Here is a 15,911-nt window from a genome sequence, read left to right as displayed (position 1 = left end):
CCAGGGATGATTGGGAATGTCTTGCTGCTTGTCTGCCTAATCTCTGGGATCTCTGTTTTCTTCATTTTCAATCATGTCGCCGTCCATACTACTATGTGCTAACGTTACCACCATCAAGCTGCAATGATTTGCTGCAAATGAATCGCCGAATCTGTCGAATTCGTCTTGTAGTGGTGCATTACATGCAACATAGCCTACAGTATATTCCCATCCAATTAGATTGAATTCGGTATTGATCACGTGAAAAATAATACGGTAACTCCAGTGAAATTATTTGAAACTTGTTAGTGAGGACTAGATTAGGACCGTATTTAAAGCTGATGCTGGTTTCCAACTTCGCCCCGCCCCCAGGTGTGTCTGTAAAACACGGATAGAAACAACTTAATTCTTTTGATGCTTTACAAGCAACGTGAAACCTAGCTAACAGGTGAAGAACACAAACAACTAAATCACTAGCTAACCTACTTTAACTGTGCAAGAACTACAGACCAATAATACAACAACAGGCTTAAATGAACTGATAACATAAGTTATACAACTTACAGTTCTCAAGGACGCACACACAATCTCAACTGATTATCCTCCGGACAGCATTCTCTTTTTTTTCTTTTTCTATCTCTTTTTTCTTTGTTTTTTTTCTGTGGCGCACGGTTCGCTTACGGTGTTGTCCGCGCTATTCTCCGCATTACGACCTCTTGTACAAAACTAAAGTAACGAGCCAATTTTTGAAATGTAAGGGGTAGAAAGTACCGATATTCGTGTTAAAATGTAAGGAGTAAAAGTAAAAATTCGCCACAAAAAAATAGTAAAATAAAGTAGAAATATCCGAAAAATCTCTGCTCGTTAGACAACTTCTCAGACCCCTGCCATAACGTCAAGTTAGGTTAGCCCTGTTTGTTTAGCCCTGTATTGCCCTGTTGCTGAAATGTGCTATATAAATAAAGCTGCCTTGCCTTGCCTTAGAGAATGTAGGTTAGAGTTAGAATGGTTATCACTTCCTCGGAAATCTAGATTTCAAGTGTCTTTCTTTCTCTAAAGTTTGCTTTCCTCTTTACACACTAACCTAACACACAGGCAACACATACACAGATCAGCTGATGGTCACCCCATAGTCATGTGGTATTGCAACCAAGTTTCACTACCCCCCATCTTGGGGTTAAATAGCCTCTTTGTGTATTTTCCTCGAGTAGCCATTTTGTGCCTTGCCCTAAAAACTACAAATAGCCTCACATCTCGCGGTTTCATCCGCCATCTTGATCTTGCATGGCTTAGCTACCCAATTGATCTCATAACACACAAACCACATATTGGCTTGTTTTTGCCTTTGCTGTAGTGTAAAAAAGTAAATAGGTTTATTGATTGAAGAACTATTGATTGACAATTAATAATTTGGAAATTCAATCAATTATATTATTCTTTAAAGAGCAGTTGTTTGGGATTATTTGTGTACAATGTTGAAGAGGTCAGTACTTGAATTTCACCCTTCCTTTTCACTTTATAAATATGAGATAAATTAATCAAATGAATTAAGATCTGTATTTTCAAAGAGAGAACACTACCTATGAGAGTTTTTATAGTTCAGTTATTGGCCCCTGATTCCAGGGTGGTGCCCCGTTTTGATTGTTTGTCAATTTGGTAAAGTTCTCACTATTATAGATTTCTGAGGGGATTGCTATCAATGCATGAAATGATATTTGTATTGATGATATTAGGATAGGTTTATTACATAATATAGGATGTACCCTCCATCCTGCAGGACTCTGCACTCTGCAAAGAGTATCCACATGTCTAAGTAGTCCTACTCTGCCCTCTGCAGTCATTCAGATACTTTCACTTCTGGGCTGCTAAACATTACAAAGATACCTGAAGTAACTGCTCTGTTTGTATTGTCCCAATGGCCTTTCATTACACCTGTAGGCTAAAGGACTTTATACGACTGAAATTTGCCTATCATGCAGCTGATAGGCTGATAAGCACACAAGTTAAACTTGAGACTTAAAAGGATGTTAATGTTCAGCTCAGTCTGTTTCCTGATAGCAAGATATTCCAGTCAGTGTGCACATGTCCTGTGAAATCTCCTGCCCCATGATAGGACGTTGCTAATGGAAACATATCTGTGGGGAGTGATTAGGTCAGAGTCTAGACACCAAACTCTAACTATGTTCTGTTGTTGTCAAAAACATTTGAAACGTGAGTTATCTGACTGAAATGTAATTCTCTGCAAGGAGTATAAACATGTCAAAGTAGCCCTACTCTGCCCTCTGCAGTCATTCAGATACTTTCACTTCTGGGCTGCTAAACATTACAAAGATACCTAAAGTAACTGCTCTGTTTTTATTGTCCCAATGGCCTTTAATTACACCTGTAGGCTAACATTTTATACGACTGCAACTCGCCTATCATGCAGCTGGTGATAAGCACACAAGTTAAACTTGAGACTTAAAGGTTGTTTGGTTTGTTAATGTTCAGCTCCGTCTGTTTCCTGATAACAAGCTATTCCAATCATTGTGTACATGCCCCGTGACATCTCCTGCCCCATGATAGGACGTTGCGAATGGAAACATATCTGTGGGGAGTGATTAGGTCAGAGTCTAGAGCCAAACTCTAACTATGTTCTGCTGTTGTCAAAAACATTTGGAACGTGAGTTCTCTGACTGAAATGTGAAAACTCCAAAAGCCAGATCTGCAGCACACAGGAAACAAAGTGAGCACATCTGTGCATGCTAACGACCAAGAGGACAAATCATTTTATTTGAGGACTTCGATCACTTCACTCCTGAGTGGAGCTGAGTTGTTGACACACACGACAGGTACGCTATTTCACATTTCATTTTTGTTTTCTTTGAACTATTAAACATTCATCATTGCTTATTTGTGAATTAAAATCAGGATTGCCATCACACGTGGATATGCATATATTACCTCAATCGCAGTTATTTTGTGTGGCTTTGTTGCATAAAAAGATATAAAATTAAATAAAGTAAGATTAAGATTCAATGTTGGTTAACAAAAAATATAATTGTGATTATTTTGATGTTTTTTATTTTCCTGTCCATATGAGCTATTCCTTTTTTTACATGTAAATGCATACATTTTCAGAAATCCAGTATGCCTCCTGTGCCACATGATCTGATGAAAAGTGAGTACTTTAGTTAATTGTTTTTGTCTCTGCATTGTTGTACTATTCATAAAACTAACACAGACATCAGTAAAACTTTAGTTTTCTTTGTCTATCGTAACGCCTTTTTTTAAAACAACCACTGGTAGAAACCTAAGTCAAAAGGTTTCATATTCTGAGGATTGATTATTCAGATACATTTGAAATTGATTTAATGAGTGTTGATCCTGCCAAATGAGTTTAATATGTCTGCTCTCTCTCTCTCAGGTGCTGCCTCCTCAGCAGGATTTACTTCTGACTGTATTCCCATGGCTGCGGTGTGTGGCCTTGCTGGCCTGATTGTTGGTGTTCTAGTAGTCCTTGCTGTATTGTGTATATGTAAACGTAAGTCACAGCATGTTGATGGTTACAGCAATAACATATTTTACTGTGAAACACCAACCCACTGTTACTTTTACAGATGGAAACATAAGTCACAGTTCTATTTATCTATCAGCTTTTTATTATATATGATATTTCCATTTTAACTTGTGCACAATTTTATGTCTATATCTTGGATTCTCATTTTACTGTTTTTTTCCTTTATACATTTTGAAGCAGCATTGCTGGAAACAGCCTGAAAACATTACTTGTCTTACACACGTTTTTATCGAGACTTATTTGTGTTATATGTCTTGTTTTACACGTTTTTGTTTTATGTTATGTTTTGTTGTGTGTGGATCCCAGGAAGAGCATCTGCAGTTTTAGTGGCAGCTAAATTTGGATGAATTTCATAGTCAACAAAGGCTTGACTGTAATTCTTGTGCCGAAGAAGAGAAATAGTGTTATTGAGCATTATTTACACGCAGGGGCGCCGTATAGGGGGGAAAAGTTAGGACAATTCTAAGGGCCCAAAAAATAGGTAAAAACTAATATAAAATTATTAAACCATCATCATTCAGTATGTGTGATATATATATATATATATATATATATATATATATATATATATATATATATATATATATATATATTTCAAATGTAATAATAAAATGAATGATATCTTTCTTGTTACTTGTTTTTGGCAGTAAAAGTTAAAATCCCCATTGACCGACCACCCCCTGTATCTGCATAAAATGGTTTGGTCCTGCCTTAGCGCACTCAGTGACGGTGTTTAGTTGCAGTCATTAAACACGCCAGAACTACAGTGACCACAATGTTGCCAAGTAACGTTAACTCAAAATCTGGTTTTCAAAAAAGAAAAGAGAGAAAAGAGAGAGAGGAAAGACAAAGGAAAGGGTGTCAAACTGTAACCCAGTTTTTCACCAAGAAAGGTGGGTAGCCTCTAGTCTGTGAGTGGTATTAACCTGTTGGCTTAATGTCCATAGTGAAATAAGCTAGCTAGCTACAGACTAGTGTTAGCCTACATTTAATCACCATTTCATCAGTGCAGGGAAACGTTTAGCAAGATATTCATATTAAATCATTGTCCCTGCCCCTTTTAGCAGACTTTACAACAGATGAGTCAGCAGCACCCCAGTCTCCCTCTGTTAGTTTGTTATGACCATATTCCGAACCTCAAAACCTTTTGATTTAGTGATCACTTGATCTGTTTTGTAGCAATATAATAACCCTGGTGTGGAAATTCCATTTTACATGTCCACTTTATTTTCTTGTTGGCATGTATGTGCAGCTAAGTTAAAACAAAATCTGCTGTTTTCATTGTTTTGAGAGGATGATGTTAATTTATTTTGATGGAAAAGTTTTTATATATTTGTTTGTTTGTTTTTCTTTTTTAAAATCTTTAATTAATAATTATAATAATAATAATACAGACTAGTGGTAGCCTACATTTAATCACCATTTTATCAGTGCAGGGAAACGTTAAGCAAGATATTCATATTAAATCATTGTCCCTTCCCCTTTTTATTAGACTTACCAACAGATGACTCAGCAGGACCCCAGTCTCCCCCTGACTGTGCCCCTCCCTGTCCCAGTGAAAAAGGTGAGCAACATTGTGTTCAATGACATGCCTGTTATTTGAGAGAAAAGTTTGAGTTTCTTTGCGTTTCTTTGTTTTTATTTATACCTATTAATTTGATGTCATTGGTAGGCCTACTGTTAGGTTGTTATGACCATATTCCGAACCTCAAAACCTTTTGATTTAGTGATCACTTGATCTGTTTTGTAGCACTATAATAACCCTGGTGTGGAAATTCCATTTTACATGTCCACTTTATTTTCTTGTTGGCATGTATGTGCAGCTAAGTTAAAACAAAATCTGCTGTTTTCATTGTTTTGAGAGGATGATGTTAATTTTTTTTGATGGAAAAGTTTATATATTTAAGTTTGTTTGTTTTTCTTTTTTAAAATCTTTAATTAATAATTATAATAATAATTAATAATAATGATTTTGTTGAGAGAATTTTCCATTTTGTCAAATTTTTTCAAATTCCGATTTGTCTCATTTGTCGTATATATCTAATGTCACAAGCCAAATTCTATCAGATAAAACAATTGTGATATGAATTACTATTTGCTTAACCCTTACAAACATTTCTGTTTATTGAGAAGGCGAGAAAGCAGAGTTGGTGAAGAGAAACGCACAGCTTCAAAAGGAGTCGCTGAAGACAGAGGAAGACGTGGTCAGCACACTGATGGAGTTGAAGACTGAACTGGAGAACCAGAGGGGTCGACTCAAAGAGCTCCTGGAGGAGGTGGAGGGGGAGCGGGAAGTAAACAAGCAGAATCTCCAGGCTGTGGAGAAGGAAATAACAGAGCGAGAGGCGACGTTTGACAAACCGGAGGAACTACTAAGAGAAAAAGAAGACCTACTGCGAGCCCAGTGGAAACTGGACCAGACAAAGAGAGATAATGAGAGACAGCTGCTCAACACAGAGAGACTGCTGGAGGCAATAGAGATCCAGGTTAATAAAGTACACCGAAAGAAGTAGCCTTTGGGTAAAGTACTCTGAGGGAAAAAAAAGTCAATATACTGTATATAACTTAAAGCCACCAAAAGTCTAAAAGATAAACTTAATTATTACTATAGTATGTCAGGGAACGGCCCTAAATATTAAACTACAGATGAATTGATTCATGCTCCATTGCTTACTCGAGATATCGGACGAGAATACCTTTATATGTTTAACTATTTTAAAATGCTTGATTTCTTACATGATATTACCATGTAAGAAAATCAGTTTTAGCTTATCTTTTTTTACTTTTTTAAAGGATCTACAAATATGTGTACATTTTCTATATGAAATGCTTTTTGCAATGAATGTGTGCTGCTTTTGTTTATGTATCACTTGGATCTGTGGTCAGTTTATTTAGTGTGCAGCAGAGAGTAAGAAATGCGTGGACATTTTGTACAAGCCTTCATCTCCTGAATGAAAAACAAATTCCAATCAACATGAAATGGTGAAGGGTGCTAAAGGAAGCAGACGCACAGCTCCAGTTTACAGTTCGGAGACTGGCCTAAGATTAAATATTAACCAGTCAGTGCTGTTCACTCTAATATAAAAACCAGCAGCCTGCAACTCCTGACATCTATTGTGATGTTGTTTGCATTGTATTATATTTGTTTTCTACATAATTGTAAATGCTGAACTTAAATTATTTCCTACAGCTGTGGAAGACCTTTTACAGTCTACTTAAGGATCAAAGCATGAAAGCCAAAAGGTCATTACAAGTGCCATTATTACACCTCGGAACTGGCTTCAATGCAAAACTACCGATGAATTCATGTATGCATGCTTGGACTAAACTAAAATAATTAAGTGTAGCTTGAAATTGTATGAAACAGTGTACAATATTAAAAGGGGTGTATTATCACTAGGTGCAGCTGAAGTTCATGTATGATAGATTTTATAAAATCAACTAGATATAACTGATTGTATGCAGACAAAAATGTGTATGGGGATAAGATTTTTAATAACACATATGGGTGTTTATATAAGGTTTCAGAGATAAACCGTATGAACTGAGCTTCTTTGTGATTTGATTTGTTTGGCATTTAGTATTGTCACTGTTTTTTGTTTGGAAAATAGCTGATTGTTGTAGGTATTGTGAAAATCTAAATAAAATCAAATCTAAAAAGCTTCTGTGGAAGTTTGTATTTTTTCACTGTGAAACATATCACTGTTTGATTCTACTGTAAAGGACATGAATCACAACTAAACACAACTTCATTGCTTTTTGGAAAGGATGTTACTGCCAACTGTTAGAGCTATAGAAAAAAGTTTCAGCACTTTTAAAAACAGATGTTACAAAGTGTTTTACAGGATGAAGATCAGCTAAAGAAACAATGAAGACAAGAGCACATGACACAAAATTTTAAGTTAGAAAATTAAGAAAATCCAAAGAAAACAACCAGGTTCAAGGATGCCTTTATAAAAATATTTTGTTTTGTTTTTGGAGACTTTGTGAGATGCTGCTACAAATTCAAGGAGCAACAACAGCTACGTTAAAGATCCCTGCTTTAAAGACCTGAGGTCTATCTCTGGACAGAGGGCACCGCCCTTCCATTACAGAGATGCAGATCATGCAACGCGTTGTATGTCAAAAGTTAACATTTTAAACCATCTTAAAAGTGGGAGGGAGCCAGCAGGGAGTTGATAAAACTGGAGTAATGTGTGACTTGCTGCTGCAAAGTGAGTAAGTTTTAATGCTGTTAAAGATAGTAATTATTTATGTAAAAGCTGCAGCACAAAGGCGGGAAAAGCACAAGTCAACACACCTTACCTGATTACAGTTGACTGGGATCAAAGTACAAGGTATTTTAATCGAGGACTGTGATCGCCGAGGAGACTGTTAAGCACAAAGTGGGTAGGGAAGCTTTTGTAAATTCTACTCTTCTACATACATTGCTCATTCTATTGAAGGTGTACAACAAATCAGTTTCTAACTCCAATCTAAATATTAGTGTTTTAGAAAAATGCACAATGATTTTGTAGATCAAAAAGTCCAAACTAAGTAGATAAAAAGTTTAAACAGCATGCATGCTGTCTGCAGCAGGAAGCGGTTTCAGTTTTGTAATCACAGAAACATTACTCTTAACCCATTGTCATGTTAGTTGTAATGTTTCTGTAAGTGACTTTAGTGTTTTATCTTTCCAGCTGATTGTGTGCCATCCAGTGCTACATATTGTATCATTGCTGTCATGCGTACTGTCATCTCTGTTGTTGCTGCTGCTTTCCTAGCCTTGTCTAGAGAGAATTGTAAGTCACAGTTTGATACACATATTTTAAATACTTGTGATCACATTATGGAAGTATTGTTGTGCTGTACTGTATGGTTTATGTTGCTCTTTGGAATGAAAGGCTTGAGTGAATGCCTTCCCACATAAATATGGACTGTTTTATTACAATGCTGCTGTGCTTTTGTGTGCTGTTTGATTTTAGACTATTTCCCAAAAGATGAGAAAATGGTCAATGCAGAGACAAATCCACTGTTTCAACAGTCACTGAAGGAAAGAGAATTGGAAAATGTGCCCAGCAAGAAAGAGCTCACGCACATGACGAGGAAAATCCAACCACAATGTACAAAGGTGAAAGAGAGAGATTGAACATTTTGCAGATGTTTTATATGAACTGAATTCCTATATATTGTAAAGACAATGCCCAATTTACTTTTTTGAAAACACAAAATAGTTGCATAAAAACACCAGTCTTATTGGAAAAAAAAGCTGCAAAAGAGAGCAAATTGGGCCAATAGCTTCATGTTTGAATAAACCGAGTTTTGCCCCCTGCTGGGGGACCTTTGATGCATTTTCTTTCATCTCTCTACTTTCACCATACAGTACATTGCATCTATGTTGCCAATGTTCTTATTCAAAGCTGTTTACAATAAGTGAATTTAATCATGTCGGTACAACCCAAGAATTGCAAGAACCACGCAGGTACATCAACTTCATCAGATATGCTGAACTGCTTCTGGTACTACATTTAGAAACAACTTTTGTTATCTTATGGAAGATGTGTAGAGTTTATGCTAATATAATGTCAGTGGGAGCTCGTTTCTCCATTGAGGAGCCAGGACAACAAACAGTCATGACTTTGTTAAGTGGTAGCTGGGCCCTAGCGTAGTGTGGGAGTAGCGACCAAATTGGCAGTAGAAGAGCGTAGTGTATGGCCAGGGGTCTCATTTATAAAACTGTGCGTAGGATCCTTACTATAAGTGTACGTGCACCCAAAAGCCCAACATGGCATACGCCAAAAAAAATTATATATACTATATACTAATAATATGTCCAAAACGGCAGGCATTATGGCACTCAAGGACAGCTTCGATATACCAGACGTATATAATAAGATTTAACAGAACTATATATTATATGCAAACAAGCCTTAGTGATAAAGTTGATATATATATAATATTATTTTATTTTTTTAAACACTTAGCTCTCTGACATTTCCCTCTGGAAACAGCCAGTTGTGAGGACCTGTATTTGGACCGGGATGGCATGGCTCCGGCGCGTTGCCCTCTCTACTGGACCCACTTCAGTACATAGATCCAAGCTTTAGAAAATTGAAATCGGCATATTAGTCATCGTCAGGGTCCCTGAAGTCTCTTTTTCTCCTGATTCTTCCATTAGCGTAGTCCTCCTGCAGGGCCAGCAGTTGCATCATGAAGCATTACGCATGGGGTCACTGCAGTATTTATATGTTTACAACAATTTGTGATTGTTAACACCTTGCCAAAATCACAGCATCAACTAGTGGTACCCCCCCACCCCCACACACACACACACCCCAAAATACAATTTGAAGACAAAATAAAGTCTAACAGGCAAACACACTTTTCTTCATGCTGGTTTTGTCACAAACGGTATTAAAGTTCGGACTGATAACGAGGACAGTAAGGGTAACTATTGCGCAAGAGCTTAATGGCTGCATTTCCAGACTTTGATATTTGATGATATATGCACAGTTTTAAAGACAGATATTTTGTTATTTACACTGTGTTCTGCAGTTATCTAATGCTAAGGTATTTGATGCTATCCTGTATTCCATGCAGTTAGACCATCCCCTCCTCCTGTGCTCCGCAGCGGACAACGTGACGGTGAGACAGCGCCGATTAAATATTAAGAACGAGTTTTTATTGAAGATTTGAGTTGGAGGTGTTTATGGAACAGTTATCACTCAGTACAAGCAGAAATCACACTGTTGGATTTCATCTTCATGGTAATGTGGATGATATGGAGTGAAAGAATGTGCATGAGGCATCAATACTAGAAAATATTACGAGTACTCTTATTCCCATTTACTCTCTGCAGTCTGACTTCAGTTCACCACCTCACCATCTGTGAGTACTTCGTCCACAGTAATCCCACCAATCGGTCCCAAAATGTCTAAGTTAGTGAGTAAATGCCGTAAACATATTCTTTGTAAACCTTTACAATCATTTCCAGAAAGAACCAAGCGGACCTGCCTTACTGCACGATCCAAATTTTGTTTAAAAGTTGTCATTTTCAGCATTTAGCTTGCTAGCTTGAAGTTTGTTGTTGTTTGTTGAAGCGAACAGAGCTTGAGAATGGCAACACACAGATTGGAAGGTGAGAGACATCCGGTGCGTGATGTGAGGCAATTATCCTGAAAATACTGTATACTTCCACTGATCCAGACTAACTTGTTAGTTGTAATTGACTTTTATCTTGGTTATTTAACTCCTATACTACCTTATATTTGACCACATCAGTGCCGTCTGATTACTTTGTGTCATGACTATTTTGCCTGTTATATCAATACCAATTAATTCTTCAATATTCCACACTCTTTCTGGGATTTACAGCTGGTTCATTTCTTTTTAAAGAACCCCACAAACCGGAACGTGACAGATGGACTGTTCGTTAAACCTGCATTCATGGCCGTCAGTGGATCAATGACCCTTGACACCGTCTTCATCCTTCGGCTTATACACACGTGTGGAGGTAACTAACAGCAGTAGTAACAATAGTATATATTTTGTACTCTAATTTTCACGGGTCGTATTATCGGTCTTAAATTCACCCAAAATGTGAAATATAGAATTTTTAAGTCAACTTCTAACATCTAAAAATTGAAGTTCTTAATTAGCTAAATGTTACATTTTCTACATTTTCAAATCTGGCCTCAATTACATTTGAAGGTACTACATAGGCCTAAATAAGAGTTTTGCATTAGTGAAGCATGGTTCTGCACATGGCATCCTTTTAGCAAAAGTGCATTTTGGTTTCCAGAAAACAAATCTGCATTACAAAGATGCAACAAGATATGAAGAACCAAAACATTCATTTTAATTAGCAGCCATACCTGAAGATATTTGGACTTTTATTTGAAAGTGAATGGTGTGTTGTTCTGCTGTCATTTCAGCTGATTTGGTTGAATCCATTTCCACAGTGTGTCACCACATGAGCCTGCGTGGTGTCCTGGTTGAACTTGCTTTACATGTTATTCTAGCTGCTTGTGCCAATTACAGATGGAAACGTAAGTCACAATTCTATTTATCTATCACAGTTTTATTATATATTTTATAAGATTTTTTTTTTTACATTACATATACATTTTGAAGCAGCATTGTTGCAAACAGCCAGAAAACATTACTTGTCTTACACACATTTTTTTGAGACTTATTTGTGTGTACGTCTTGTTTTACACTTTTTTTTATGTTATGTTTTGTTGTTTGTGGATCCCAGGAAGAGTATCTGCTATTTTAGTGGCAGCTAATGGGGATCCGTCTTCCATAGCCAACAAAGGCTTGACTGTAACTGTTGTGTCGATGAAGAAAAATAAATCGTATTATGCAGCATTATTTACATGTATAAGTTATACAAACTAACCGTAAGTTAGTTCAAAACATTTTTTTATATTTTTTTTGTCTCATTTGTCGTATATATTTAATGTCACAAGCCAAATGCTATCAGATAAAACAATTGTGATATGAATTACTATTTGCTTAACTCTTACGAACATTTCTGTTTTTATTATTGAGAAGGCGAGAAAGCAGAGTTGGTGAAGAGAAACACACAGCTTCAAAAGGAGTCGCTGAAGACAGAGGAAGACGGAGAAGATGTGGTCAGCACGCTGATGGAGTTGAAGACTGAACTGGAGAACCAGAGGGGTCGACTCAAAGAGCTCCTGGAGGAGGTGGAGGGGGAGCGGGAAGTAAACAAGCAGAATCTCCAGGCTGTGGAGAAGGAAATAACAGAGCGAGAGGCGACGTTTGACAAACCGGAGGAACTACTAAGAGAAAAAGCAGACCTACTGCGAGCCCAGTGGAAACTGGACCAGACAAAGAGAGATAATGAGAGACAGCTGCTCAACACAGAGAGACTGCTGGAGGCAATAGAGATCCAGGTTAATAAAATACACCGAAAGAAGGGAGTAGACTTTGGGTAAAGTACTCTGAGGGAAACAAGTCAATATACTGTATGTAACTTAAAGCTACCAAAAGTCTAAAAGATAAACTTAATTATTACTATAGTACGTCAGGGAACGGTCCCCAATATAAAACTACAGATGAATTGATTCATGCTCCATTGCCTACAGGTATGATAGCGGCTTGGCTGCCTCCCCACTCATTTTCACTGTTATTTTGTTGCCGTTATTTATTATATACTGAACGCTCATAGATCTTCAGTTGGCGGGTTATCCTTCACCTTACCGGTTGAACGCCGTGAATGAAAAGCGAGTAACACTGATAGCTGCTGCGGTTTGCATGCTCGGAGCTGCCTCCCTCTGGGTCTACTAAAACTCTGCTTGAACAGTATGTGGGCTAAATGGGGTAGGATTTATTTGTTAAACTTATTTGGTGTTAATTATTATTTTCTGTAAACGCTAGGAACGCTGAAGTCGCTGGAGATCCCTGTTAGCTGCTTAGCACTTAAATTGCAGAGGCTGCTGTTTTGCCAAGACTGCTGCTGGCCTTTAAAAATCTTGAGTATCGTAACCATTGCTGCACGCCTCTGTTGCCTTCACGGCTACTGGGCCAATGTCTGAGCCACCTGTTTTACATGAATGAATGTAGCTGAGGGGTTTGGCTCCCTACATTAATTTGGTTGATTTAGTGGTTTCTTTCTTTACTTTATTTTTATTTTTCAATTTAGTTAAAAGTTGTAGTCATATTTTGTCTTCTTTTCTTTAGTGAGTGTTCTACTTAAAGCTTGAGTTTCTTTGGTTATGTTATTGTGCTAATTATAATTAGTGTTTTGTTTCTTTGGAGTTTATTGCAAAGTCTTTTCTTTGGAATTCTTGTTTTGTACGGCCTTCTGGAGCCACTAGTGGTTCTGGCCTTTATATTGTACTTATATTGTGTTAAATTTCTTTCAATTTGTTTCTTTATAACCTTTTTATATTGATTTTTGATATTCCTTTTGTGGAGTGAACCCCTTTAATTGTGTGTGTGTTTCCCATTTCTCTCCCGATTTTTAGTTGCTGAGAGCCGAAGGTGGTGGTGTTTGTGTCCGGGTGGTGGTATCTCCTTCCCTGTGTGCTGTGTCTCCCCATTTTCATTTGCTGTGTTCACTGTTGTGTTTTTGTGTGTTCACGGGTGACTTTTCCTGGGATCCACCTTACTGCCCTCTTACCCCCTTCTCCGCCACTGGTAAGCCTCAGCACAACAATTTTCTCCCTTTTTGGTGTGAATGTGTTTTAAATTGATTGTTTTAACTTTGATTCTTATTGAAATAAAACTGTATTCTTTTGTAAGTTGAACCTCGTCTTTGGCGCCTTTTGTATACTGACCTGTGTGACCTTAAATATATCAATAATCTTGCAATTGGAAGTAAAATCATTCATTAGTAAGTTATCTCATTCTCTGGGTGAAATTCCCAGGGTGGCGTTGTCGGTGTTTTTGAAGTGGGCTTCATCTGGAATACCACCTTTGTTCTGTCAGCTCTCGTGTCGCCACACTAACACCCACACTCGCCTGAGCGACATACGTCAGGTCATCCATGTCACCAGTCGAAGACCTTCACTGGACCATCTTCAGGGCGTACTATTATTCAATTCAATTAAATTTTATTTATAGTATCAAATCATAACACAGGTTATCTCGAGACACTTTACAGATAGAGTAGGTCTAGACCACAATCTATAATTTACAAAGCCCCAACAATTACAATAAGTCCCTCAAGAGCAAGCAGTGCGACAGTGGCGAGGAAAAACTCCCTCTTGGGAAGAAACCTAGGACAGACCCAGGCTCTTGGTAGGCGCTGTCTGACAGGCCGGTTGGGGATGTGATGAACAGTGGCGATAATAGTCACATTAATAATGGAACAGTGACTTCAAATGGTAGTCGTAGTAGTTCATGTCAATTATGACAATCCCGAAGAACCAACTAGAAAATGTGGATAGAGCTCTGAAAGATATTGACTGGTTTGGCCTTATGGAATGCGAGGATGCAGACGCTGGCAGTGACATATTTCTCTTGAAGGTCAAAGAGGTTATTCTCTTTTTCTCCAGGAGGGGGCACCATGGGAGAAAGAGGTCCAACTATCTCCCCTGTCTCAACCCTGCCTGTTTAAAGCTAATGAAGCATAGGGATCAGTTACTCAGAAAATGTATTAAATCTGGACTTCATATAGACAGACTTAACTTTACAGGAGCGAGAAATAAAGTGACGTCTGAATTACGTAAGGCAAAAGCAAACTTTTTCATTCAAATTATAGTAAACGCTATAGGTAACGGTAAAAAAATATGGCAGAACATAAATACATTGACAGGGAAACAACCCAAGCAGGAAACTAAAGGCTTGGAATTAAAAATGAACAATCAGCTGGTGAGACACCCTGTTGTTCTGGCACAGGAGCTTAATTCTTTCATCATTAAATCAATAGAAGATTTGGTGAAACAATTTACATCTGTCAAGGGTTTGATCAGCAGGTTACTACTCTACCTGACAATGTTCATCCCAAATTGTACATCCAAGAAATCACAGAACCAGAAGTTATTGATATTATTACGGCTCTGAACAACTCTAAAGCTAAGGATATTTATGGGCTCAATACTACCTTTTTAAAATTACATAACGATGCTTTAGCGCCCCCAATCATGCACTTGATTAATTTACCTATAAAAAGTTTAATTGTCCCTAAGGCGTGGAAATTGGCTTCAGTTACCCCAGTATTTAAAGCTGGAGATAAATATGACATGAATAACTATAGACCAATCAGCATTTTACCTATAACTTCTAAAATAATTAAAAAATGGATCATTAAACAAATCATTGAATTTCTTAGCAATAGCCAAACATCTTTACATCCCATGCAGTTTGGGTTTCGGCCATGCCACTCAATCGAGACTGCATTTCCTATGTTCATGGAAAAAATCAAATGTCAGCTAGATAAAAATGGATGTGTTGGTGCCGTTTTCCTAGATTTAAAAAGAGCTTTCGACACTGTCAATCACAAGGTGCTGCTTTCTAAAATATCCTGTTTAAATTTTTCTGTTCAAACTATTAATTGGTTTCACGCATACCTGTCTCACAGAGAACAATGCACTGTGGTGGGTGGGGTTAGTTCTGCTTACATGCATTGTCCAGTAGGAGTCCCTCAAGGGTCCATACTGGGGCCCATTTTATTTTCATTATATATTAATGATTTACCTGAATAGTGTTTACAAGTAGATGTTCAGCTTTATGCCGATGACGCTGTAATTTTTACTGCAACACAAAATCCTGAGGAGGCAGCATGTGTGCTCGCAACAGCTCTTACACACATACAAACATGGCTCAATAGATTGTGTCTCATCTTAAATGCAAAAAATACAGTTTGTTTATATTTGTCGAAGCAACCTTCTACTATTATGCTTTCTCAATCTGGGGTGTTCTTGGG

General features: G+C 37.5%; 2 protein-coding genes across 5 annotated transcripts in view; both read left to right on the top strand.

The window, feature by feature from the left end:
* The first annotated feature begins 3,102 nt into the window (after nt 1–3,102).
* On the top strand, nt 3,103–7,154 carry LOC120572203. 2 transcript variants are annotated; one of them, XM_039821409.1, is made up of 4 exons: nt 3,103–3,139; nt 3,386–3,502; nt 5,031–5,102; nt 5,672–7,154. In XM_039821409.1, the coding sequence occupies exons 1-4, from the start codon at nt 3,109–3,111 to the stop codon at nt 6,049–6,051; spliced, it is 600 nt and encodes a 199-aa protein (XP_039677343.1). In that variant the 5' UTR covers nt 3,103–3,108; the 3' UTR covers nt 6,052–7,154. The 2 variants fall into 2 exon arrangements, with proteins under 2 accessions (XP_039677343.1, XP_039677342.1); XM_039821408.1 differs by having other exon boundaries at nt 5,669–7,154.
* Nucleotides 7,155–8,604: 1,450 nt separating this feature from the next.
* LOC120572202 overlaps nt 8,605–15,911 on the top strand; it is a 48,926-nt gene continuing 41,619 nt past the window's right edge. Inside the window, exons 1-5 of one of the 3 annotated variants that reach the window (XM_039821405.1) lie at nt 8,605–8,648; nt 10,118–10,162; nt 10,892–11,030; nt 11,452–11,565; nt 12,074–13,731. In XM_039821405.1, coding sequence (XP_039677339.1) covers nt 8,616–8,648; nt 10,118–10,162; nt 10,892–11,030; nt 11,452–11,565; nt 12,074–12,477 — 735 coding nt within the window. In that variant the 5' untranslated portion in view covers nt 8,605–8,615 and the 3' untranslated portion in view covers nt 12,478–13,731. Of the gene's footprint in view, nt 8,649–10,117; nt 10,163–10,891; nt 11,031–11,451; nt 11,566–12,073; nt 13,732–15,911 lie in introns of those variants that run through there. The other 2 variants (XM_039821406.1, XM_039821407.1) reach the window with 2 other exon arrangements.

This window comes from Perca fluviatilis, chromosome 14, assembly GCF_010015445.1.
Source record: "Perca fluviatilis chromosome 14, GENO_Pfluv_1.0, whole genome shotgun sequence".
Lineage (NCBI taxonomy): Eukaryota > Metazoa > Chordata > Actinopteri > Perciformes > Percidae > Perca > Perca fluviatilis.
This window is presented reverse-complemented; position numbering and strand designations above follow the sequence as displayed.

Coding starts and splice junctions, on each gene's coding strand:
- LOC120572203 (XM_039821408.1), top strand. CDS start 3,109: ATGCCTCCTGTGCCACATGATCTGATGAAAA. Junction 3,140..3,385: donor GCCACATGATCTGATGAAAA/GTGAGTACTTTA, acceptor TCTCTCTCTCAG/GTGCTGCCTCCTCAGCAGGA. Junction 3,503..5,030: donor TGTATTGTGTATATGTAAAC/GTAAGTCACAGC, acceptor CCTTTTTATTAG/ACTTACCAACAGATGACTCA.